This window comes from Acanthochromis polyacanthus, chromosome 11 (assembly GCF_021347895.1).
Source record: "Acanthochromis polyacanthus isolate Apoly-LR-REF ecotype Palm Island chromosome 11, KAUST_Apoly_ChrSc, whole genome shotgun sequence".
In the NCBI taxonomy this organism is placed as follows: Eukaryota; Metazoa; Chordata; class Actinopteri; family Pomacentridae; genus Acanthochromis; species Acanthochromis polyacanthus.
In genome coordinates this window covers 10,632,534-10,660,057 of record NC_067123.1, presented here as the reverse complement: position 1 = coordinate 10,660,057, position 27,524 = coordinate 10,632,534, and the positions used below count along the sequence as shown (strand labels likewise).

At 40.9% G+C, this 27,524-nt stretch overlaps 1 protein-coding gene across 1 annotated transcript; it reads left to right on the top strand.

Moving 5' to 3' along the window:
* Positions 1–713: 713 nt before the first annotated feature.
* LOC110963764 (chitin synthase chs-2-like) lies at positions 714–26,076 on the top strand. Its single transcript, XM_051955546.1, has 12 exons — positions 714–719; positions 2,915–3,103; positions 3,223–3,860; positions 5,394–5,568; positions 5,688–5,789; positions 5,886–6,021; positions 6,116–6,316; positions 6,607–6,722; positions 6,863–7,031; positions 7,184–7,367; positions 7,481–7,735; positions 25,440–26,076. Exons 1-12 carry the CDS (start codon positions 714–716, stop codon positions 26,074–26,076), a joined length of 2,808 nt encoding a protein of 935 aa, XP_051811506.1.
* The last annotated feature ends 1,448 nt before the right edge of the window (positions 26,077–27,524 follow it).

Here is a 27,524-nt window from a genome sequence, read left to right as displayed (position 1 = left end):
GACTTCAAAAAATGCTGAAGAGATTTTAACTGGATATTATTTGGAGGTTTATAAACTGCAGTATTGACACAGATCAGTTAAGTCATCTGTTTTAAAATCTCACCTTTGGTTGATGAAGATAGTGGTAAAAAAAAAAAATCTCAAAGTCACAATATTTGTCTATGTTAAAATTGTTGGTCAGCTCTTTGTCTTATTATTTACATTAGCCAGTTTAATCTCCATATTAATAACACTGCAGAGCTTCAGCCTAAATATATATTATAGTAAGGTAAAGTAATATTATCATGATAATTATTAATAATAACAACATAACTTGATTTGTACAGCACCTTTAAAAAAATCCAGTCACAAAGTGCTTTTAAAATATAAACAAATGTCAAATAAAAACCAAACAATTCATCAGCTAAGGTTGCAAACAACCAAGAAAAGCTAGATAGAATAGTTAGATCGAGTCAAAACAACATTTCTTAATAGCACAACAAGACAACAGACTCTCAGCAAAATGAATAAGGAACAGAATTATGAAAGTAACCTAAACGGACCAAACACTGAAGCCAAGACCCTTCAGGGTTTTATAGAGTCATTTATAGTTTTGGGATCAAGCCCTACAAAAAAAATCAAAAACACTACTTCAACTGACGGTAATACATATTAAGGCAAGGCCCCACTGTGTTAATAATTAGTGAGATTAACATAATTCATGTTAGCTAGACATGAAGGTAATATAAGTTAGATAACCTAATGAATCTAAATATTGTGGCTAAAACCCTTCAGTGTAATTAATTTCAGTGATAGATTTGACATTTTTTGAATAGCATCTGATGTATTTCATTGTTATATTAATAGACTTTATTTGCGAGACATCCAGCAAAACCAGGCTGAAGGGGGGCTGCTGTCTGCATGTTTTAGCATTTTTTGTATGCAGCTCAATCCTCACTTCAAATGACTATTTTATTAGATGGATGAAACCTGATCCACCTACATAAACATCTGGATCCAAAAGGTGTGGGAAATATACCAAATGGAATAGATTACCAATGCACTAAAACTCCCAAAATCTCTGTTCACTGAACAACAGATTCCTTCCTTGTTTCTAGTGATTCAATGCCACTTACCTCTTAAGGATACCCCTCGATCTATTTCCATGCTTACATACCATATACAGTCATTGAATGAAGACAATGTTAGTTTACTAATTATAGCCAAGAGTGGACATTCTGGAGTGGAATGTGTGTATTTGTTCATTTTTTGTTTTGTTCTGTTCCTTCTTTTTCTCTTTCCACTCCTCTGTACCGTTGTGTCGTGCCTAGTTTCTTAATTTGATGTTGCTGTCCTGCCTGGCAACTGAAAAAAAGAAAGAAAAAAGCAGAAACTTCACAATGTATACTGTATGAATTTCAAGAAATGTGAATAAAGAGTAAGTTAAAAAAGAAACAACCATTTTACAAAAAAACACTACCAGTCCTGCTTTTGTTTTGCTTTGTGAAACGAGGAACCATTTTGGACTGTTTCTTCCTCTTCACCGCAAGTTTTTAATGATGTAACTTGCCAACAGTGCAGATGAATGACTTTTTTGTCGTTATTTTGCAGTCTGTATCTGTCTGATAAAACATGCCAGCATCAACAAATTTTTTTTTAATATAAGTATCGCAATGTAACTGCTAGGTTCAGTTTGCCATACTGTAACTACAGTTCTGTTCTGCACCAAACAACAGGTTTTATCTTCAACTCCATAAAAATCTTCACTCAGCAAAGAAAGAAAGCATGTTGCCCACTTAACTACCTTATTTCAGGGTGGAAGAAGATACAAACATTCGTTGAGACCCCTTGTGTTGCTTGACCTTTGCCAGTATGGAGCTGATAGCCATAACAACAGCTGTCATGGTATAAGAAAGTCCAACAGCCTGTTGATGAACGATGCAGTGACAACTCAGAAATGCACTTTAGTTTTAGCATTGTAATGTGGAACTCATCTCATTGTAGTTTTAAGTGGAAGCCAAAATTTGTCATCTGTCATCAAGCACCACTGCAGTGAAGACAGCCAGCTATGCAGTATGACTGGGTGCTGTTGCAGGATAGTCTGCTACACCTCACCATCATTCTGTTAGAATGGAAAAAAGCTCTGATTTGTTTCTTTAACCCAATCACAATCGTCTTGAGCAGTGTCAAGCCCAGCATGTAGCAACGGTGCCCCTGAAAAATGATGACACTGGAGTCAACCAATTCCTCACTCCTGTCTGTCAAATTTTATGGTCCTTCCATAACATTTCACTTACCGCACCAGAAATAAAGGGCTTTAAGTACATATTCTCTGCACCTTTGCTGAGCGACTTGTAGGTCTGGAGTGACATGACTGAGACCTCTGATTTATTCCAATTATTAATCCGTATTGTCAATAATGTCATCAGTTATCCATCAATTAAGGTTCATTATCTGACAAGCATCCAGTAACTTCAGCTATTTACCTTCTACCTAAGGCACTCATCTTCTCACCTCTGACTGTGATGTTTTGTGTTTTTACTCAGGAGGCCGTGGGACACCTGTCGAGAAGTTCCGGTTGTTGCAGATGAAAGGACGCCATGGAAGCTGATCAAACTACTAAAGATCATCTCTTTGATTGCAGTAGCTGTCTTTGTGTTTGGACTGGCATTGTGTAGCAAGGTTTGCTCTTTTTAATACATTTAAAACACATATAAGATAAATATATAATATAGTAAAAATGAATGCAGCTGCAGCGGCTTACTGGAGCAGTGACTCTTGAATTTATGAATCATGTAAAGCATTTTCTCACAGGATGAAAATGGAACACTTAACTTGTTAGATTTACAGAGTTCCTGATGAGATGAAATGAGATGAGATTAGATTTAAATATAATATCATTTTTGACAGTGATCCATGTTTATCTCTTCTCCAGGCTTCTTTGCTTCTCCTCATCACGTTATCAAATGAAGGTACAAAAATCCTCCCAGATGATCAGAAACCCGTCGCTCTGTTGTGTATCGGCTGTGCTCTAATCACCCCCAGTGTCCTCCTGTTTCTCAAAAGTGTCTGGAAGTCATGTCACAAAACATCAAAGCTGCCCAGAAAAACAACCACTGCCCTGGTGAGACATAAGTCAACATTTCCTAACTATACCTTGTCTTTGATTGAGTGTCTAAGAGGTATTTTGACTGTTTTCATCACCTTGTGACTTAATTTTATCTTCTTTTGCTTCTTCTTCAGGTTCTGTTCTTTGAGTTTCTGGTGTCAGTGGGTGCAGCCATTCTCATCATCGTAGCGATGCCTCACTTGGACATTGTGACCAATGTGACCATACTGAACAGTGTAGCCATCTTCTCTGCGCTCCTTCAGGTGGTTGCTCAGTGCACTTCCAAGGAAAGGAACCGCTTCCTGCTGCCTTCCATCACTGCCTTCATCCTCATTCTGCTTGGTTTTGTTCTGTTCCTCGTTCTGTACATCATCAAGGATCCGACTGATACCCAGATGGCCATTTGGGTGGGTCTGGCTGTTGGTGGGGCCTTCTTGGTGTCTTTGAACTGGTGGGAGAACTACTTCAGAGTCATCTGTAAGAACACAAACTCCACCTCCCTCAAGAACTTGTGCAAAGACATAACAAGGTGCCGGAACATGCTGCACATCCTCTCCAGCCTGATCAGGATTGTGGTGACTGCCTGTGTGCTCGGAGCCTACATCCCTCTGGCCAACATGGACTGGGACATTGTGACCTCCATCCCGAGACGTGAGACCAGGATCATAGCCATCATCATTGGAGTCCAGCTGATCTCTTCAGCTCTTTGCCACTGGTTTTCACTGGTAGCCTGCAAGATGCACGCCCTGAGACGGTGCTTCATCCTGCCTTTGTATCTGGCCTCTCTGGCTGTGATGGCCCTATTCGTCATCCCCGTAATTGTTAACTATCAGGACTACAGAATAAGCCTTAATGGTACTGCAAGCACCAACTTTACAAGCTACTGTAGTTTAGTTGTGGATGCAAGAAACCAAAGTGTGAACGGCAGCGTGTTTCCAGATCTGGTTTTGGATGTTACACACACTCTGTGCTTCCTGGATATGTCCACGATCTTTGACATCGGCATGCTGACAGGTAAGAAACTGGAGCTACAGGTAATGAAATCGCAGTTCAGCACAAATTGTTCACATGATGCTCACTAAAGAGAGAAGATAAACAGTTACATGGTTTTAAAGTAGTTTGTGACCAGGTAGAGCAAGATGTTGAGATATCTTACATTTATTGATTTAATTACTTAGTGCTTGCTTGTCTGGATATACTTTTAAACCTCAGCATATGGTTGAAATATAAATACTTTGCCATGTTCAAAATGTCTTTCTTAACCTTCCCTCAGGATTAGCAGTGTCCTGGTGGCTTGGTCTTGTGCTGGCCACCCTCCATCTCTGGTACTTCAACGTGTATCGCATCCAGAGGACACAGGACCTGTTCATCAGGAGGCTGTATGAAGGAACTTTTATCGAACAGTCTCTGCTCCTCAACACCCGATTTGACATCCGTACCAAAGACAGGAAGAAGTAAGTCTACCATTTTGTTCCTGTGGTTCTTCAAGGTGAGGTGGCTCTTTCTCCTCCAAACCAAAATGTTTCTCACATTGGCAAAATCTTTTCATGTCAAGGTTTAAGGAGCTTGAAACGACAATGGTGTATCTGTGTGCGACCATGTGGCACGAGACCTACGATGAGATAATGAACATTCTGATCTCAGTTTTCAGGTGAAAAGCACTGACACTTTTTTTGTACAAACATTCTTTCATATATCTCCTCACCATTCTTCTATCTCAGTCTCACTGAGGTCCAACGATCTTATAAATTTCTTCTCATCATGTTGAGGTCTGTGGTTGCTAAAGAGAGAAATAATCAGCTTCTTGTTTTGTAACAATTTGAAATATGAGCAGCCAACACCATTTGAACCCTGTAATTGTGCTGAATAAATGCTACCAGAAGTGCAAAAGACAAGAAGAAGAACAGTTTGTGAAGAGAACCATCCCTGGACCAGGAAATTCAGAGAAATGTCCTTTTAACAACCTTTAACTTCACATTCTCACAGTGGATTTTAGTCTGTTTCCTCTCATGTATTCCTCTTATTGTTTGTATGATCTTTGCAGATTGGACAAGTACAGACCAAAGAATGAAACGAAGTTCAAAGATTTCACCTTTGAAGCTCACGTTTACTTTGATGATGCCTTCAGACATGTTGAAGGGAGTCGAGAGCTTCACCTTAACAAATATGCAGAAAACCTTGTGAAAGCAGTCACAGAGGTTTATGGGTGAGAACCATGTTTACAGATAGTCTAAGGTTCACAAGCATTTTAGATCATTTGAATCCAGTTCGGACCTGACAGTGCTCTCTCATTCTCTGTCATCAGCATCTTCCAGAACATTGATGAAAAGTTGTTCAGGAAGCAGCAGCAAATCCCTGACCAGACCATCATAAGAACACCGTATGGAGGTCGTCTGGTCGTCACCATGCCTCATGGGAACAACATTGTGGTTCACTTCAAGGATAAAGAACTCATCCGTCACAAGAAGAGATGGTCTCAGGTATTAAAAAATTATATTTTCATGCATCATTTAAAAGACGTTTCATGTTTAGGTCTTGGTGAAACATTTCGACACTTGAACTGTGGAAAATATCTTCTTGTTTGTTATTTCATATGCAGATCATGTACCTTTATTATCTCCTGGGGTATAAACTCATGACCAAACATTACTCACGCTGGAGGACAGGAGATGATGAGAAGGAGTTGAAAGAGAAGGTCGAGGTGAGATAACAGAGACATTTTCAGATTTTTCATCTGGAGGCCTACTACAGAATAAATGGAAAACAAAGCTAACTGTGCCTGCTTCTCCAGAGAGAGAAGCACAACACCTACCTCCTGGCTTTAGATGGGGACACAGACTTCCAGCCTGGTGCTGTGATGCTGCTCATCGACCGTATGAAGATGTATCCTCAAGTCGGTGCAGTGTGTGGCAGGATTCACCCCACTGGATCAGGTTTGCATGAACAAAACAGCCATTGAGAAAGTGACATAGAGATAATGTAGAGAATAGCACTCAAGTTCACTGTTCCTCTGTATTTCCCCTGCAGGTCCTGCAGTCTGGTTCCAGAAATTTGAATATGCTGTTAGTCACTGGCTGCAGAAGACAGCAGAGCATGTGTATGGATGTGTGCTCTGCAGCCCCGGATGCTTCAGTCTGTACAGAGCAGCAGCGCTAATGGACGACAACGTGATGAAGAGATATTCAACCAAGTCCATGGAGGCGAGCCACTACATCCAGTATGATCAAGGTAACAAACGTAAAAGCAACATATTTTCACTGATTGATAGACTTATTCGTAATGGTTTCTCTATCTTATATTTTCACATCTTGAATTTTATTGCACCTAACGTTTGGGTTAAAATAAATTTTTCTGTCCTATCCACTTGCAAAGTGTACAGACAGTTGTTATTTTACACTTCTTAAACCTACTTAAAAATAGAACTTCATACCTCTCACTCAGTCTCTGTGATAACATGTACTGTTTCTTTCATCCTTCTTGCTCCTCTCACATATGAATAAATGTTCCGTCCCCTGCAGGTGAGGACCGCTGGTTGTGCAATTTGTTCTTGAAGCAGGGATGGAGGGTGGAGTACAACTCAGCATCTGATGCCTACACCAACGCACCAGAGAGCTTCAAAGAACTCTACAACCAGGTGAGTTCTGGACCTAATCAGAACTGTTCCAATAACAGCACAGTACCACAAGGACAATGCATGGTTCCAGTAGTCAGAATGGTTTGGGTACAAGTCTAAAGATCATAGCAGTCACACCAATGTTTATGTGCCCCCTTCAGCGCCGGCGATGGGGACCATCCACGTTAGCCAATATTGTGGATCTACTGGGCTCCACGACCATTCTTTCCAAGAGGAACTTGTCTATATCCAAACTTTATATGTTTTATCAGCTATTTGCCATCATTTCAGTCATTCTGGCTCCTGCCACCATCTGCCTTATGGCTGCAGGTTTGTGTTATTTTTGTAATTCAGAGCATAATCTGCACACGTGAACTTTTGTTCAATTTTTGTGTCCACTGAATTTGGGGTTATTTTGTGCAACAGCCCTTTTTTCAATGAAAAGAACATTAGTGAAATTCCTTGTCTGATGTGTCTTCCAGGTAGTTTGTCCTTCATCTTTGACATTGATGCTGGTGGTGCTCTGATCATTGCTGTGATTCCTCCTGCCATCTATCTGGGTCTTTGCTTCCATCTCAAAGCAGACACTCAAATCACTATAGCAGCAATCATGAGTGTCATGTATGCATTCCTGATGTTGGTGGTGTCAGTGTCCATTGTTGGTGAGTTATGTTCAGTTTATACACATGTGGAACTACTCTACATGGATTTTTAAAACCAAATGCTGAAAGCTGCATTAATTCTAAAACCTGTTCATGTCTTTATCTTCCATCAGGAAGAATGGTGAGCAACCAAACCATCCTGACACCCAGCAGCCTTTTCGTCATCTCTATGGCCGTCATTTTTGTGGTCACTGCAATAATGCATCCTCAGGAATTTCACCTTATCTTCTATGGCTTGCTCTACATCGTCTGCGTCCCCAGCGCCTACCTTCTGCTCACCATCTACTCCATGGTCAACATGAACAATATCTCTTGGGGGACCAGGGAGACGAAACCTGCTGCTGGCGCTGCTCCAGCTGAGGCTAACATCCCGCAAACAAAAGCACAGAAAGGTAGATAGCTTTACTTATTGGTAGGCCACTCACAGTGCAACAGAAAACACACACTATGTTTGTGCTGCCTGAATTGATGCAGATTTTTACCCCTGCAGCCAAAAGCACCTTTCACCGGCTCTTCTCATGTGACCCATGTTGCAAAAAGTCCAGCCGGAGATCTCAGGATGGACAAGTCATTAGCAACCAGCAAAATATGATCCCAGAGCAGCTTGAGCCTCAACCACAAAACACCATTGTGGAGGACATAAGTATCCAAGAAGCAGAACAGAGGTGAGTTTGAACAATGGAAAATGAAGTCAGATTCATTATCAGTCATACAAAGCAAGAGATAACACTAATAACGTTTCTGTTTGTCTCTCAGACAAGTGGCACCGGTTTTCAACAATCCAGTTCAAAGTAAGTCCAGATTAGTTTTATCATCACTGTTTTTGTTTCAGAAATAGTCAACATAGATGCAAATGTGATGCTATCTAATATTTCCGTGCCTTGGTCTTTGCTCCAGGTTGGGTCACACAGCTCCAGAATGTGTCTGATGACATGCGACTGCAGGAGGAATCACTCGACCAGGTGTGTGTGTCTTATTGATCCTCATTTAAATCACCTCTTAATGGTGATCACTAAATAGTATTATATTCATGCATTTGCAGTGGAATGACTGTGTTGTTACTCACTCTGTGCTAACATGCACAAAAACTACTAATGCCCCTAAAATTCAGTACTTTATCATGCTGACTCTGAGCCTACTGGGGAATTTTGGGATACATTAAAAGTGCATGTGTGAGTTTTAAGTGGACTGAAAAGATTTTTGCATCTCCTTGCAGGAGGAAGTGGAATTCTGGAATGGGCTGCAGGAGAAATACCTGAAACCTCTGGCTGATGACAAAGAGAGACAGAAACAGATTGCCAAGGATCTGCGACACCTGAGAAACAGAGTAAGTGTGGGAAGCTCAACTGTAGTTGATCTCTAACAGGAAACCAGTGCAATCAATGATTCTTGATGAATGAATATTATCTTTCTCACAACACACAGATAGCCTTCGTCTTCTTCATCTTGAATGGTCTGTGGCTGGTGGCGGCCTTCACCTTGCAGGTCTTCGACACTTCTTTCATCATTGTGATCCCAATGTATGACCACAACCTCGAATTCACTGGGTCATACATCAGAATGGATCCCACTGGTTTCATGTTCATTCTGGGATTTGCCGTGTCTGTCTTGCTCCAGTTTCTTGCCATGCTGTACCACAGGTGATCCCTGAGATCGAATAGTTTCTTATCCACTGACAATGTTATTCTTTCAAAAAAAAAAATCTAACACCCTCGTTTTGTGTTCACCCCAGAATCTGCACTCTGGTTCATTATGTAGCTTTTATGGACACTGAGCCCAGGGAAAAGAAACCGGAACAGCATTTATACCTGCCAGGACAAAAGGTATTCACCTTTTCTACTGCTTTCCAACACTAATCTTCACTATGATTTGTGCCACTACTTTTACTACTGAACTACTGCTGTTCAAAACATGCCTTGTCCGATCAGGCTGATTACTGTTTGCAGAGTGCATTGGTCGCTAAAGTCATTTGTCATGCAAGCAATTCAATTTTTGGGATTTTGGCTGTTGCATTTGACTGCTATGATAATATAACATTGGTCGGAAACTGCAATTCACGTATTTGACATGACGTACATTGGTGTCACTTGAATATGCAAACATATAAAGTTGCGTCAGGCAGTTTGCCCTGCTTTTGTGTTGCTATAATAAACAAAAAATTATCAAAATAAGCCTAAGGAGCGGAGCTAATCTTATCCGAAACAGCCTTTGCCAAATACTCAAACAAAAATTCTATTTTGATTAGTTGCTTGCTTTGATTGAACCTTTGCGACAATAGAATAAAAAGTGGTTCAGCTGTTACCTAAGCAGCATTCAAGCAACTTCTCTCCAGGCAGTAAAATTAATTTGCGAATTTGCTGCTGTGAAAGTGGAACAGAAAACAACTTTTTGCTATAATATGAGAACGGCTCATTCAAACTACTTCACATTCGGCACTGCACTTCTTTAAGTCTCCAGGAATATACCATCAAATGTGAAGTAGATCTGATGAAGGGTTGTTGAGAAAGACATAGAACAGACACACACATATATACACAGAGAGTTCTTCCTAAAACTACTGCTACTACATAAAGGCATTAGAGGAGATTTAATTTCCTACGACTTTGAACGTAGCATGCGCATGCGCACATACTGTACAACCTCTCCCTCACCCCCCTCTAACCTCCCCCCTCTTAACATTTACAAAGAAACGCCCCCCTCCAGAAACTTGCGTAGGACTCGTGAAGTTGCCTACAGCCACAGTATAGTACAGTAATACATTTTACCTGTCCAGAAGGAATTTAGCAATCAAGGCATCTGTCTTTAGGTCCATTTGTTGCTTGGGCTGACGCCATCGCCCAAATGACTCGCCAATAATCACTTTTGTTTTTGCATTCTCGCGATCCAGTTGTCTTTTATTTTCTCTGACCTCAAAAAAATGCCTTTCTTTTACGGCTGGGTCCCCCTGGATCTTTATCTGCCATTATGTAAAAAAAGATGACCAAAACAAGTGGCCAGCTAACTACGAAGCTATACCAAAGCAACACATACAGAAAACACATAAGTCCAAGGCGTACGTAATCTACGTAACTAGGCCTGAGCCGGAAGATTTTTGATTGACAGGAAAGGGAGCAAAGCAAACGCCTCGGTCCGAGCGCATTGATTGGCTGATGTTTTTCAGGTCCTGCTATGTCCACAGTGTCATATCCTTAAAAAAACAGACAGACAGTGAATCTCTATATTATTATTATTATTATTTTATTCTTTTAGAAACCATACATACAAGTCCACTAAAGGTCAGTAAATTCATTTTATGTGAATCAGACAAATTAAACAACAAAAACATCCTCCATAATGCCTTTAAGCTGCTGCTGGAAACGACTCAAAGCTCCAGTGAATGTGTGTTTTTATACAACATTTAGTTACAGATTGAACTGCAGCAGGAATAGTCTGTAAATAGTTTCGCACATAGCACAAGAAATCTGGAGAATTTAGAGCTTCCCACCGTTTCTTGTGTGGCATCAATGGAAAGCATGTAGAAAGAGTAGCACCTCCAAAGTCCAGCGGTGACGACTTCACTTACAGCTTGTTTATTGATGATTTATCGAGGCGTGCATAATAGCAAATCTCCTCGCATTGCTTTTCCTCATAAACATTCACTTTGTTTCTGGTGTATACAGATTTATGTGTTCATGTGTCTGCGAGTATGATGACGCATGAACACAGAAGGATGAATTAGCCTTTAAAGAGACCTAAAACTCGACTAAATGCACAGATCAAGGGAACAATTATTGAAGCCCTCAAGCTACATCAAGATTCTTTCTAGAAACAAGGAGCTGACAGAACAGTTAACAGGCCAATCTGGTTCAACAACGAAACATAGTTTTACCTGCTATGCAAGGTTAAGTCCAATAAACCTCAGAGAATGCCTGACATGTGTTGTGTTTTTCAGTTGATATAACAAAATAACATTTTTGAAAGCGTTGTTGAACTACAAAAACCTGAAACTTAGCTGACTCAATCCCAGAAACACTGATGTTGTGAAGAGTAAGGAACTGCTATAGATGACCGAGACTTTTTTTGTAACTAAACACTGAAGACTTTCAAATGTTAGGTGTGTCTTGAAGTCTACCTGTCTAACCATCATTCCACATTGTTCCTTCCTAACCTTCTTTTCAAGTTTACAGTTGTTGTTGCACCTTTAAAGAAATCCTGTGTGAGAAGCTGTGTGTTAATAACAGAAATTATCATTCAACTGCTTCTTAAATACTTCATTTCAGCTTCAGTCTCCTCCATAACAGATGAGTTACCTGACTGAAGTGTTAAAGCTGTGCTGGCATTTACTGATGTTCATTTAATCTCCTCACAGAGTGACCAAGTCCCCAGCTCAAGCTACAGCGTTCAGCAGCACGATGAAAATGAAGACAGTGACGATGACGATGTGTTGTACACAAGAAGCTATAATGGAGCGACTTTGGTCTAATCATGGACTTTCTGTACAACTGCACACCTTTTTAGCACTTTGAAGTACCAACTATGTTTGAGATTGAACCAAACTGGTCCTTATTTTGTGCAATATTTATACTCCCTTTATTCACAAAGAGCTATTTTAATATTAACCAGTTTGCCACAAAGTGCTTTGCAGAAATCAAACGATGTGATAAAGATAAATCTATATTTTAAAAATACCAGGGAATATTGTGTGCAAATGAAAACACTAAGCAGCACATGGTCAGTAATTTAACATTGTTGATGCTGTTTATGAAGGATCTGAAGGTTTATTATACTGTGAATATTATGTTAGTTTAAGTTTGCTGTTGCATTTTAATGTGGAGAGGAATGAATGAAGGTTAGAAACAGTGTAGACTGTCTGAGGAGGAATAAGACTGTGTATGTCTTCTGTCTTCTGTCACAAATGAAGTTCTTTAAAAGATGATAAAAGTAAGGGACATCTGGTCTCATGTTGGGCAGATTATTACTTCAACACTGAGAATCAGGGAATTCGCAAGTCAGGGATGAAATTCTTATATCGTCAATAATTTCAGTTTTCATGATATATCACACAATAATAATTTCTACATTGCTGTCATTGTCTTTATCAAGCATCTTTATATAGTGTCTGTATCTTTTGCAGACATAAACTTTTTTCTGTAATGTGATGCTAATTTTCTGCAACTAAACCTCAGGTGATCATATTAGGAAGAGAATTATTAAGTGTATAAAATAAGTGTAATGAGTAGTTAGTTGAATGATTTATTGAACTGTCTGTGAATGGATGGATGCTCATTTAAGCTAAAATAAAGAGAAAGAGGTAAAGAGCTGGTTGTCTGGATGGTTCTGTATAATGAAGATTCTGGTGATGGGGGTGTGTTTATCATACAAAACACATCATTGGCCACATAAACAGTACAGTGCCTGCATAAATTATTAATCCCCTTTGAAGCTTTTTTGCTTTTATTGCTTTTCATCATCCAGACATCATTATATTTCAGCTGTTAACAAAAGCTCATATTAAATCTAGAATATAGTTCACTGGAAGAATGTTCATGGAGCTTTTTGTTCTTCAGACTAGATGTTATGTTTGGCGGACAGAAAACAATTCACATCATCACAACTACACCATCCTCACTGTGAAGCATGGTGTTGGCAGCATAAAAATGTGGTGAGGCTTCTCAGCAGACTTGAAAAGGTAGAGAGTTAAAATTAATGCAGCAAAGTAGAGGAAAATCCTGGAGGACAACCTGATGCAGTCACTGAATATAACTTGGGAGTGCAGTTAAAACCTTCATTCGGAAATGGAAGGAATAAGGCACACTTTGTGGACATCCTACTCTGCCGAGAGTAGGATGTCCACAAAGTCTAAGTGACCGAGCAAGAAAGAGACGAGTGCCGGAGCCCACCAAGACACGTATGACTCGTCTTAAAGATTTCTAAGCCTCAGCATCTGAGATGGGTGAGATTGTACAATAACTGTTGCCTGTTCTTCACCAGACAAACCTTTATGAGAAAGTGACAAAGAGAAAGTCATTGTTGAAAAAAGCTTCTATGAAATCTAAGACTAGAGTTTACCCAAGGCTTGTAGCTTTTTGTCTATCAGACTAGACACTATTTGGAGGATACCAGACAATGCACTCCTCACAAACACACCATCCCCACTGTGAAGCATGGTAGTGGCAGCATCATGATGGGGGCGGCATGGCTCAGTGGGTAGAGTGGCCATCTTGTAACTGGAAGGTTGCCGGTTCGATCCTCGGCCCGTCGTGCTCATGTCGAGGTGTCCCTGAGCAAGACACTGAACCCCTAATTGCTCCTGGTGGGTTGTGGTTAGCGCCTTGCATGGCAGCTTCTGCCATCAGTGTGTGAATGGGTGAATGTGACATATCATGTAAAGCGCTTTGGATAAAAGTGCTATATAACTACAACCATTTACTATGATGTGGTGATGCTTCTCAGCAGCCTTGTAAAGGTAGAGGGTAAAATGAATGCAGAAAAGTACAGGGAAATCCTGGAGGAAAGGTAGAAATATTTCATGTGTCCTCAGAAACTGAGTGACTGGGCTCAACTGGTTGAATGGGCAACCCAGAAACAAGGGTTATAATCCCCAATGCAGCACCCTTGGTTTGATTCCAGCTCAGGCCCTTTGCTGCAGGTCTTCCCTCTGCTCTTGTCCCTACTTTCCTTTCTGACTCTCGACTTACCGGTCAAAAATGGCTGAAAGAAATAACTTTAAAAAACCCACAAAACTGGGTGACTGCAAGAAAGAGACGAGTGCCGGAGCCCACCAAGACACATATGACTCCTCAGAAGGGAGTCCTCTGAATTCAGTTGACAATATTTAGTAGAAATTTTCTTTTTCTTTGACTTGGACATGTCTTCCTTTAAGTTCTTGTCAACAATTGTAAAACTCAACTGACAATCTTCCTCATCTGTAGTTGGTACAAAATGCAGCTGCTTGTCTTTTAACAGGAAAAAGAAAACATGATCATGTAACACCAGTACTTGCCTCCCTGCACTGGCTTCCTTTTCATTTCAGGGCTGATTTTAATCAGCAGATAAGGCTTTAAGGAGGTTGGTACCTCCTTATTTAGCTTTTATATTTTCATACCCCAGTTAGAGCACTGAGGTGAAACAACCAGAAGCTCTTAGATGTTTCAAGATCTCAAAACCATTGGTGATGAAGCCTCGTCATGTAAGAACTGCTGAGACTTTAGAAACTTTTAAGTCACTATCGAAGACTTACCTCTTCTCTTTGGCATTCAATTACAAATAGAGCTTGACAGCCTGACTTTATCTTTTCATGTATTTTCATTCAGATTTGTCTTCTTAGTCATTGTGTTTATGTCTGATGAGTTGTTATTTATAAGTGTATAGCTCTTTGATTCAACTCTTGTCGTTTTAAATGTGCTTCATTCATAAAATTGACTTGACTTGATCAGTAGAACATACTGGAGAAACAAGCCCAATCCACTGAAGAAACACCTCACAGTTTCCAGGATTTAGAGAATAAGTTGCTAACAGGATGCCTTCAGAGGTTTGACGGTTTACAGCTGTTTTGCAAGACAGGGACCTAAACAATGTCAGGCCAACACGGTCTCACGGGGATTCGTGAAACTGTTACGTAAATTTTTTGTTTCTTTTTCGTGCGCACCAACACGATTTCGTCATGTTTTTCGTGCCGCTCACCACGAAATGTTTTTCGTGTTGCTCACAACGAAACCCGCTGTGGTAATCACAGCTGAAAGTGGTTTATACCAGCGGATTCATGACGATCTAAGCTGTCCATCGGCGTATACTGCTTGTGTGATCGCGTTTGCGGCCGCCGGCCGCCGGACATTCTTTAAATTCCTATGCAAATTGGTAAGTGTACCACCGGGTTATGGTTAGGTTATGGTTAGGTTATGGTTAGGGTTATGGTTAGGGTTATGGTTAGGGACGATGTCATGCAAAATATAGCGTTGGATTCGCCATGGTTTTACATTAAAAATATAATACACACATTCGTTTGAAATACGTTCTGGGTGGCACGAAAAGTCCGCCGTTTAAAATACATTGGTGCGCATTTCGTGGTGAGCAGCACGAAAAACATGACGAAATCGTGTTGGTGCGCACGAAACCGAAACAAAAATTTACGTAACAGTTTCACGAATCCTCGTGAGATCGGGCTGGTCAGGCAGATGGTTTTAATGTTGTGGCTGTTGCTAAAGCATAATTATTTCTCCTTTAAATAATCAAGTCTTAGTATTAACAGCTGTCTGAACCAATAAAAATGTGACAATAAATAATGGGTCTGCTAACTGAGAACCTTAATCAGTGTCCAACATTTCACTTAATCATTCCCATGCAGGTAACAATGTACTAAACATTGGCATCCGAGTGCCATAATAATGATAGTCATGTTTGTAGGAGCCTAAATGTGTTTAAGTTAATGTTTAACAGTTGAGGAGTTGTCAGTTGTCAGGCATGGAGAAGGGAGCCACAGAGTTTTTGACCTCTGTTTTCTTATTTTTGATTGTCTTGGAATATTTTCTGGATTTTGGAAAAAGAAGAAATGTTTTTCTACGCTGTATTTTTGTTGCTCAAAATTTTAAGTAAACCGTACAACTTTCACAAGTGGCCCAGTAGATTTTTGCTGGAATGTGGTTTGTAGGTAGTGTGAAGAAAAAAGCCCTCTCATTGAGGTACTTCCTTGTAGTTGTTATTTGTAGACCTTTTGAGTCACCTCAAATCATTCTATAGATTGACCCATGTTCCTGTTCTGCTTATCCCAAACTAAGGCTGCAAACATGTTAGGCTTTCTCTGTACTTGATTTGATCCTGAGAAAGGCAGATGCTGTGACGACACATGCTGCACTAAGACTTGGTTATAATTAGATATTGTCTAGTTAATATTACAGAGTAGACAAGTTGTCTCCATGTTGGGCTGTAATCTAAATATGGCATTCCTCACAACTCAGTATATACCCAAGGTTGAAGAAAATCCTCAGAATTGATGCTGCCAAAGCTCACATCACTGTGTTGCTTGTTGCATCAATTCTCCTGATATCAGTAAATCTTCTTCTCAACCTAAGCCATCTGAGTCTCCAGAGTGTCTCTGAATCTGCCTCCTCGTTCGTCTCTCTCAGAATTTCCATAACAGGTAGGAGAATGTTCAGAGCGTCAAGCTGTCGGCTTCTTTAATTGGAACTTATGTGTTCATCCTGTAATTTATTGCCAACACCCTCCAACACGTGCTAATGGTTGTGCTGATTGTTGTGTTGATCTAAGGGCTGTGGCACTGTGCTTTAAAGAGTTAACGCAGGAATGAGACAATTAATATTTCTGTTGTTCTATAAGTTTCCTCAATAAAATTAGGTTAAAATGTCTCATTGGGAGCTTAAAAAGACTTTTCAGCTCAACTGAAACCGTATTTGTTAGTCTTTCATAAAGCAATCAGCAAACACACAATGGTTGAACATGCTGGGCTTCTGGACACCTGAATTTCCCCTCTGGGAATTCATAAAGTATCTTTATCTTATCTATATCTTAAAAATAAAAACTGCATTGCAGCAGAATTTCTGGATCACAACACTTTTGAACCTGAAGGAGGCAATTTGCTTCCAAATTCACGTGGCTTCTTCTCAGTTGATTTTCTGTCCAAGTGTATAACAGCAAAGTAATACACGCTGGCTAAATTGCGTATCTTGACCTTTACAGCAGTTACACTTGATTGTCTGAAATGTTACCAAAAATGGTTTTGGTTTTGAGTCATATGTAATCTTAGCTGCACCCTTCATACAGCCGTGTACCTCCACCCATTACTCCGGTTATTAATTATGCTTAAACCTCTCATTACACAGATATGTTCAGTTATTGCATTGCATAGTGAACATATTTTTGCAATGAAATGTCAGCATCATATCAGTAGAAGTAGCAGAACCTGGTTAGTCAGGCTGCCGAATGTGAACACTAAAGCTTTATGAGAGCTGAAGTAGTTGTTCCTGTTGATCCTCCTTAACCAAATGTACACAATATAGAAAAAGTAAAGCACTTCTAATAAACAGACTTAAACCGACAACGGCAGTGACTTTGGTTGAGTACAAAGACTACGGCAGTGGGAAAGTGATGACAGTAAGGATTATAAATTTGTTTTCCGCTGACCTAAAAACTGCTCAGCAACAAAAAGGTACACGTGAATTAAAGCAGGATGAGAGTAAAACACAAAAAGATGAGCCACAGCAATTACACAAACTATTGTAATTAAGAACCCGCATCATAGCTCACTCAGCTTAACATTCAACATATCAATGGAACATTTTCAATAATTAGGGCTTAGCTTTCAATCCTTTAATTAGAGGTGTCACAATTATATGCCTCAGCGGCATCACACACCCTCATGTATGACTTCTTCTAATCCTGCCTGAAAGCCACAACAATGAAAACACGCACTCTCACGCACACAATAACCACAGACCCACAACTATTTCAAGATAGACTGAAATCACGTTGAAACTGTTAACAAGTGAAATCCAAAAAGACAAGTCACTCAGTTGCGTCAATGTAGATCACCGTGTTGAGGTTACAGACTTCTTTTTGGTCTCACGACAATTTCTGCAGCAATTTCAGTCACTGATTGTTATATTTAAAGCAAAATTTGCTCTCTGATCCAAGTTTCTCACAATTCAACTGTTGCCCTTCATTTTCTATTATTTTAAATTGAATATATTTAGTTTTCTGCCAAAAAAAGGTAACATGAAGATGTAATTTTGAATCCTGAGAGTCTGTTTAACACTTTACAGCTCTTTGTTCAGTTCATACCAATAAAAAAATCGAATCAAAAAGTTGTTTCCTTTTCTATATTGCTTTACAAATTGATAATTGTCTCTTAGTTTAATTTCTATTTGTTCACATTTCAGTTGCTCCTTCAGAAGCGAAGTTTTGAACAAATTCTTTTAAAAAAATGAATCAGTGAAATTTTCCATTTGTCTTTTGTGCTTGGTTGGTCTGTACCGTTAGCACTGAGGGGGCCACAAATGGTCATTGCATCTCAAATCAGCGAGGGCCTTCTGTTCACACATCTTTCATTGAGCTGAAACATGTTTAATAGTAAACTACAGTTATTTAAAATAGTGTCTGTAATTTTAGAATGATATGACAAAGATGGTGGCAGCCCTGCTCGGCCGCACTAGCTCGCGCCAACATCTTGATACATCTGCAGATGTGTTAATACATTTCATTTGTACAGCGCTTTTCTGGGCACTCAAAGATACTTTACAGGCATCAGGTAAATAATGAAGCTTCAAAAAAATTTGATGATGATTCAAGACGATAAAGCCTGCAGCCCAGTGCATTGTTTCTGCTCTAAAAAGGTCTACATATATGTTTTCTACACCTCTTGGTCTCCTGGAGACCAGTGGATTAGAGGCGTTTGTCACTGGAGCTGGAGAGTGGCAGAGATCGGCTGTGGCAGTCCAGAGCACAGATATATACAAACACTAGATGTCTCAAGGTGGAGACGGCAGTGTCGTCACTTGGCGGCCATCTTAGGACAGGGGACTGCTCTGGCGTGCTGTACTGTAGTCAATGGTAAGGTGGATGATTTCCTTACTTTAACACTCATAACTCACTCAATTCTTGATTGATTTACAAACGGTTTAGTTTATTACAAACCTTATTAATGTGGCTATGATTCAGGCTAAATGTTGAAATCGCAGCTTTTTGTTTTGAAAAATGGGGCATAGTTGTGTGTCTTTTCTGCCTGGCTACTCAAGGCTGAGAACACAATCTGATTTTCAATTATTAGGTTTTCCTGAGACCACCGTTTTTTGAGAACCTAATCTTTACGCGAAATTACGTTCTTTGTGGTTGTATTTATTTGCTTGTTAAGATACTTTGATTGAGACTTTAGACTTATTGTTTGTATACATCTATGCCTGGATTAGTTAGCCTGAAGCCAAAATGCATTGTGGGTAATGTAGGCACCAGGTTCATGAAAAGAAAAGACAACATCTCTGTTTGTTGTGCATTGATTTTGGTTGAGCTTTGTTTTTATCTGTGCAGTAGAAAGCTGAAAGTAATAAAGAAATGCAATGCTAAATATTAAAATCACATTTACATCATTTATGCTGAAAAAAAGATGATATCTGTGTTCATTTTTTATTTTTTGGCAGTGACAGCCTGAAGTTTAGAGAAGTGGAAGGTCCTCGCTGCCATCCTCACACCAGCAGGATAAAATTCTGAAGATTACAATATAAGTATAAACCACAAATTAAGAATAGTAAAACACTAAATAACCTTTGACTAAAAAGACAGCTAGCAGACAATTTTCATGCCTGAGATTTATCAAAAGCTTAACATGATACTGTGCAGCTAGTTAGAGATATTGGTCATCAACCTTTAATCTTGTTTTTTTTTTTTAAGAAGGCTAGATTAACTTAAAAAGTGCCCACTCCATTGTTGTAACTTCAGTTGGTTATGGGACACTGCAAAAATCCTGGAAAATGATTTATTGAAAAGAGTGGGAACCTTGTTCTTATTTTTCTTGATTCATTATTTATTTTTTTGTTCAAATGCCATTATTTGTTTTTTTCATTTTAGCATTACTTTTTCTTATTTATTCATCATTTATTTATTTTGTCTATTTGAATATTGTAAATATTAAAGATTGACAGTATATCTGTGTGTGTATAGCTATTTCTTTATTACCTATCTACTTAATAAAAAATTTATATGAATTCAATGGTTTTAATTATTCTTATGTAAGCAGTAAAACAAGTACATCTCTGACGTTTATAACAAACCAAGCTGTTGTAAAATCTGTTGAAAATTGAGCAATCTACAGTGATTTAAAAATCCATGCTCCATTGACTTTAATGTTACGAGTGATCGAGCAGCCCTGTCCCAAGATGGCCACCATGTGGCAACATTGCTCCCCATAGGCTGACAGCGCTCACGAGCCATCTAGTGTTTGTATATATCATGGTAGAGACTGCGATTTGGTAGAATTGGAGTTTCTACTGGTAGAGATTGCGATCGCAATCTCTACCAGTAGAAACTCCAATCCTACCAGTAGAGATTTGTCAGGGCTAAGGTTAGACTTTTAAGGTTAGGGTCAGGGGTCAGGGCAGGGGTTAGATTAAAAGGTCAGGGTCAGTTAAGGTTAGGGTCAGGGGTCAGGGCAGGGGTTAGATTTAAAGTTCCATCTCTACTGGTAGAGACTCCAATCGCAATTTCTACTGGTAGAAACTTCAATTCTACCCTGACATATATATCTATGGTCCAGAGCACGTCTGGGGGAGCTGGTCTACAGAGTGAGGCTGAGGGGGGGAATCCAGGGCAAAGCTGGGGGTCTAAATGCGGGGCAGGGATGCAGCACTGGGCAGCACAGCCAGCGGGTGACTGCAACAAAGAAAAGCCATTAATCAAAGTGCACGAGAAGCAACAGGAGCAACAGTGGAGGAATCAAACTAACTGTTGGAAGCCGAATCTACAATCTGGAAGGGAGTGGAGTGAGGTGCCGGCTTTTATGGAGGAGGAGGAGATGTCAGGTGTGCTGCTGCTCAGAGTTCTGCTGATGAGATGATGAGACTGGAGACTGCAGCTGCTGCAGAGAGCGACACAGAGGAGCAAGACAGACAGACAAAACAGGAGAAAGAGTGAGGTAGGTGGTATAGGGAGGGAGAGAATGAAGAGGTGGAAAAGGGCAGAAACAGAAAAAGGAGGGACAGGGAGAATAAAGGGAGGTCAGGTAGGGGCTGATGCAGGGACCAGGGAGGGGGCCGTGACAGTAGCAGTCAAATTGTGTAGGTTCTGCCAGTTCCGCAGGAAGGAGATGTAATCAAATTCAACTTCATTTGCAATATTATCTTCTGCAAAAAGTGCATTGACCTACTGCTCCGAGGTGTGCGGTTTACGCAACAAACAAGGCAGCAAGCCGACTCTCTGTCTATGTCTCTGTGCAGTGTTCTTGAAACACAGTTCTGAAGGAGTAGATGCAGGCATGGACTGGCCATCTGGCGTACTGGGCAATGTCCGGTGGGCCAACGCACATTTTTAGGCCGACGCCCTTTTTGGGGCTGGCCCGGGGATGTCATAATTTAACCAAGAAAGTGTATTATAAATCATTTTTATCTAACACAATGGCCCATTGGTTGATTTTCTTGAAGGACATTGGGCTAATCCAGAGCCCTAAAGATAGTAAGAGTTGCGACACTCATGCTCTCGCAGCGGGGCGGTCACGTGGTTCATGTAAGCCTGAATAGTTCCAAACAGGCAGCGCTGTCATTTCCTTCTATGGGACTGAGAGCGGCGATTTCACGGTAAAAAAGGAAGAAAATCACACCTCCAAGTACTTTTTTGATTATTAATTCATTGGAGTATGTATGTAAATGTCAGTTTTACATTTTGAGCCGTAAGGTGACATATTAAAGACACTTTTGGGGTTTTGGAGGGAATGTTTCACATTCGTGTTAGCATGGAAAATCGACTTTTACACAGAAATGTAAGATGATTGAAGTTGTTAATTTTTGCCCAGCTGGATTATTGTATTTCCAGACAATGCCTATATTTCTCTGATTCACTTACCCGTAGTCTGGAAGTTATTGAAAAGCAGAGTAACAACAGTCCATTCAGCAGATAGTGTCCAGCCACTTCTGATGAGGCAGGCGTTGACTCACTATAACCATTTTAAGACATACACAAAATATATATATTCAAGAATAACAACTCATTATGCTTTGATGAATGAAATAGTATGTTTTATTGACAATGGGAGAAACAATGAGGGTCTTCGTGTCTTCAGTGAGGGCTCTCGGGATACTGAGATAGATACGATAGATATTAATAAATATATTTGTTAAATACTTACAAGTATAAGTTTATGCATTATAAAGGGTCTGATATAAAGGACGTAGTCTTGACAATTATAAAGAGGTAGCGATGTAGCTAGGTAGCTTTCAAAGAAGAGCTAACAAGCACATGGCAATGCCTGAAAGTCGGTCATCTGCCAATATTCAAAAATACAGATAAATGTATGCACCACAAAGGGCTTCTGATATAATATAAAGATGTTAAAAATAAAAAGAGGTAGCGACTCATCAACAATTAATCCGTCAATATATCCCTGGAGATAACTTCACAGCTAACAGCAGAGTCGAGCTAAAAAAAAGTAGCAGAAATTCGGTCGTCTACCAAAATAAAAAATATATATAAAATTACGCTGCGCAAATACAAATAAAGCTCAGCATATGCATCATAAAGAGCCTCTGATAAAATATAGGCAGTTGACAATTCAAAAGAAGTAGGCATTTCATCAAATTACCTCCACATATTCTCAACGACCTGCAGTGCAAATGAACGGTGGCTGTCACTGTCGAAGCGGTGCTTGGAACTAAACAAGCCTCCACAACCCGGAAGTAGACTGGAAGAAAGCGTACAATGGCACCCTATGGGAGTGTCGCAACTCTTACTATCTCTAGGGCTCTGGGCTAATCCAATCTCTTAGCCCTCCTCGGCCCACCCCTCCCTGCCCTCTTGACCAAGGTTATCAAATTTGGCCGTTTGAGTTGACCGGAGCTGGAGAGGAGTAAAGATGGAGAAACGGCTAAAACGCAAGGGGGGCGCTGAAAAGTTAATGGAAGAAAGGTTTAAAATCCTCCAAGTGGACGCAGCAAAATGCGCCAAAATAAATCATATGTTTGCCATTGTCTCCACAAACTCACCTGCAGCAGCGGGTGCTACCAGGCCAGAGAAGGAAGCAGTAGCTGTTCAGGGGGATTCAGAGGAGGAGGGGGAGAGAGACATGACCCAGCAGGGACAGGTCGAGGAGGTCAGATTAGCTACTGTTAGCCCGGTAAGAAGTATCACGTAAGGAGAGAGTGTGTGTGTATGTGTGTGTGTGTGTCAGAGTGAGAGTGAGAGTGAGAGTGAGAGAGAGAGAGAGAGAGAGAGAGAGAGAGAGTAGCCTATAGCCTACACATGTAAGCCAGGGATGGGGACTCGAGTTTGCGACTCATACTCGAGTCGCACTTAAGTCTCACACAGAGAGACTTCAGACTTGACTTGGACTCGGGTTTTGGGACTCTTGAACAATCGTTATGTTTTCTCTTTTTTTGGCGGATTAACATTGAGGAAACTCTGAAACCAGTGGCGGCTGGCCAATAGAGGGTGCTCGGGCGCCGCCCCCCCGGTGTTTTTGATTTTTCATTTTTAAAATAAATGTTTTTTTTAAATAAACAATAATCAGTTATTTTTTAGCACAATACGTGTTTAAATTCGCAATTACATGTCATGTACAAAATATTAAATAGAATTTTCGGGGAAAATAGTTTCCTGTTCATCTCTGCTGAGCTGCTGGGGCGCAGGAGAAATCGCCCCTCTAGTGCGGCAGAGCAGTCAATTACCGACAAGAGATTCGACATAGCAATCCAATCAGCGTCATCGAATCTGATGCCCAGAGGGGCAAAATCGATTTCGCCCCAAGCCAAGTGAGCATGCGTGAGTGCGGTGGATAACTGTGACACTGTCACAGTCACAGTGACAAGAGGAAGGCTTGGCTAGCTGGATCTAGTCATGCAAATGCTTTATATTGCTTCCCGTGTTTGCTCTATAAAATGGCTGGGACAGACATGGCATGGACTGTTTCAGAAGGAAGAGATATGAAACATTTATCCGAGAAAATAAAGAAACACGAGAGTAGGAGGGCACATAACACCGTTAAGCTAATGATGCTAGGCAAGGCTAACATCGCGACGCAGCTAGATGAAGAGATGAACAGTGACACACAGTTACACACTGAACAGTTCTGAAGTGGCCTCCAATGAGCCCTGATCTGAATTCTACTGAACATCTGTGGAAGGAGCTGAAACATGCAGTCTGGAGAAGGACAGCCTTCACACCTGAGACAGCTGGAGCAGTTTGCTCACCAGGAGTCGACACGTGCAGAAGTCTCACTGAGAGTTACAGAAATCACCTGACTGTAGTGACTGGTTTAAAAGGTTGTACAATAAAATATTAAATTAAGACAAGGTTGAAAGTTTGAGTTACGTTTTTGTGACATCAGTGTGAAAAAAATACTGTGGAATAAATGGGTACCTTACATGCAATGTCTTGTGTTTTTTTAATAGAAAAAATAGTGTAGTTTTAGAATATAGCACCAAAAATTGTGTATCACTAGCCCTTTAGTGACCTTTTGCTTGTTGTTTGCGGAAAAGTAGGTGAAAATGACCATATTTTGGTGACAAAATAATTCAAATACACACATTAATCCTGTTGCTGCTTGCAAATTATTGGTTACTTGCTTACTATTAACCTTAGAATAAGAGCTCAATGTTGTGTTCTTTTGAATGAGTATCAGTTTCAGTGGTTGCAATTAGAAATTATGTCATACCAGAGAGTTCTTCCGAAGATGTCCGGTGACAATTTTGTTTGGAAATTTTGAGACTCTCGGTAAGAATTTGGCTTTTGATTCACCCTATAGAGTTGATTTAATTGTAAATCTGCATGTGCTATACATCAATCTCTTTGTAATTTAGTTGGGAATAAAGCAGTACTCAGCACCTTAACATGAACCTAAATGCTTTTCTATCAGTTTCGGCAGTGAAACAAATCCAGTAACAACTACGTCTTTGTAATGAATGTGCAGCAGGTTGACTCAGTAACTCATTTAAAATCCTGTTTCTGGAACCAACTGCTTCTCTTTGTGTACAGTGTAGTTGTGCTTGTCCAGCAGATGTCAGCATAACAGCAGCTATGAAGACAGTTTGTTGAGAAAATCGGCGTGAAAACGCCACTTATAGAGGGCAGTGTTACATAGAATGTGGCTGTAGTAATACAAACCGAACCAAAGTTCCGCTTACTGACAAGGAGGCTCAACTAGTCAGGCATTAACTGAAACAAAAACAAATCCACAGACACAGATTTTGTGTAATTATCACAATAACTAAAGTACAATATACTATATTCCATATACACACACATATATTAATGTATAATCGACCCTGTTACACAAATGTATTTGATTCTTTATTGTTCATAAACCAGTTTAGTTTCAAGTTGTTTTAAGTCCAATGGCAAGCGGCCGGGTCAGACGGTGCAGGAGAGGAGGGGTCCAGGTCCTTTATAGGTGGACTGGGAACCGGCGGCAGCAAGCCCCTGTGGAGGCCGGTCTGGGAACTGGTGGCAGCGGGACTCATCTGGAGGCCAGGCAGGAGGCTGGACTGGGGACTGGCGGCTGTGGGACCCTTCGGAAGGCTGGTCAGGAGGCTGGAATGGGAACCGGCGACAGAGGAGGGGCCCATCTGGAGGCTGAACTGGGAACCAACGGCGGCGGGACCCCTCTGGAGGAGGAGAAGGAGACCGTGCAGGAGGCTAGACTGGGACCCCTCTGGAGGCCGGACTGGGGACAGGCGGTGGCAGGACACCTTTGGAGGCCGGGCAGGAGGCTGGACTGGCACCCCTCTGGAGGTGTGTTGGGAAGCAGCGGCTGTGGGACCCCTATGGAACCCGGGCAGGATGCCGGACTGGGGACCAGCAGCGGCGGGACCCCTCTGGAGGCCGGGAATGAGACTGGGCAGGAGGAAGGACTGGGACTCCTCTGGAGGCCGGGAAGGAGGCCGGGTTGGGAATCGGTGGCAGTGGGACTTCTCTGGAACACAGGCAGGAGGGCGGGTAGGAGGCCGGACTGGGGACCGGTGGCGGGAGGTCACGGGAGGTCAGACAGGTGCAGGGGCAGGGACCAGGTAGTGGGCCATGACAGTTAGTGTGTGTTTGTGTAGTTGTGTGTTAGTGTGTGTTTATGTGTTGGTGTTAGTGTGTGTTTTAGTCTGTTTGTTTGTTTTTGTGTTATCTGAGCCAAGGGTGAATCTTCAGCTGCTCCAGGGTCGGACGGTCCTTTGATAAAACTTTCAAACACAACTCCAAAAAATCTTTGCAATCTTAAGAGAAAGAAGGAGAAGAAACTGACCAAACAGAACCACAGCAAAGATTTGCCAACGGGTTCGGAATCTTTCTTACTGTCTGACAGGTCACTGCTGATCTTCAGTCTGTTCATGAGGAATCTGGTGGTCTCAAAGTTCACATACTTGTGAACCATTTCATACAGAACCACTCCCACTTGCCACACCGTTGTTGGGCCGGCGGTGTATGTGTGGGAGTAGTACCACTCAGGGGGATCGATGGTGCCTGAAAGATATAGACGAAATAAGAAGACGGTGAGTATGAGGAGAAGAGGCTTTGATTGGAAGTCCCAGATTGAGGGTGAAAGTCAGACATTGTACCGTAGAAGACGTTGTAAGATGATCCTCTGTTAAAGACAAAGCTCAGACCAAAGTCGATGAGACGAACCCGTGGAACATCCGAGCCCGTCTCAACCAAGATATTCTCCACCCTGATGTCCTGATGGAAAATATGGTTTTCCAGGAGATGTATCACTGCATCGACCAGCTGTTTCGTTATAATGTAATAGAGAGAAACACTTGGATCAATACAGTGTTTTCATAATCAATAATTAAGACCAAAAACTACACAGTTAAGACTAAACTGTACATTTCAAACTTGCAATTTGGATTCTATGTCACATCCTAAACACTTACAATTAGGAATCTGCACTCAAAGCAGCAGAAATAAAAAAACAGTACCTTTGACCATGACTATACAGTTAAGGCCTCTATACACTGTGTGATTTCAACAATTTTACAAGTCTACAGCTTGCTCCACTGTACGACATAAATCTAATAATCTTTGTGTGAAGTTTGCTGTGTGCAGATTGCACAATGAAAACGCAGCTGAATCTCAGCCCACGGTGAGTTGACGTGAACGCACAAGAATAAAACGTCATCAGCGTGTGCCGTCCATCCACCAAAAATAAACAACCCGAAGCATAAACAGAGCTCCTACAATCACAGGAAACTAGCCTAACATGAATGGAGCTCCTACAATTGCAGGGACACTAGTCAAACATGAATGGAGCCCTACAATCACAGGGAAACTAACCAAACATAAACCCTACAATCACAGGGAAAATAGCCAAACATGAATAGAGCTCCTACAATCACAGGGAAACTAGTCAAACATGAACGGAGTCCTCACCCTGCTGACATTTATGTGTTTGGAGAGAAATCCCCAAAAAAGGAGAAGGAGGACAATATGGACGTGGTCGTGGCTAGAGAAGAGAGGCCAATTTGGGATGCCAATTTTGCAAAGGGATCTT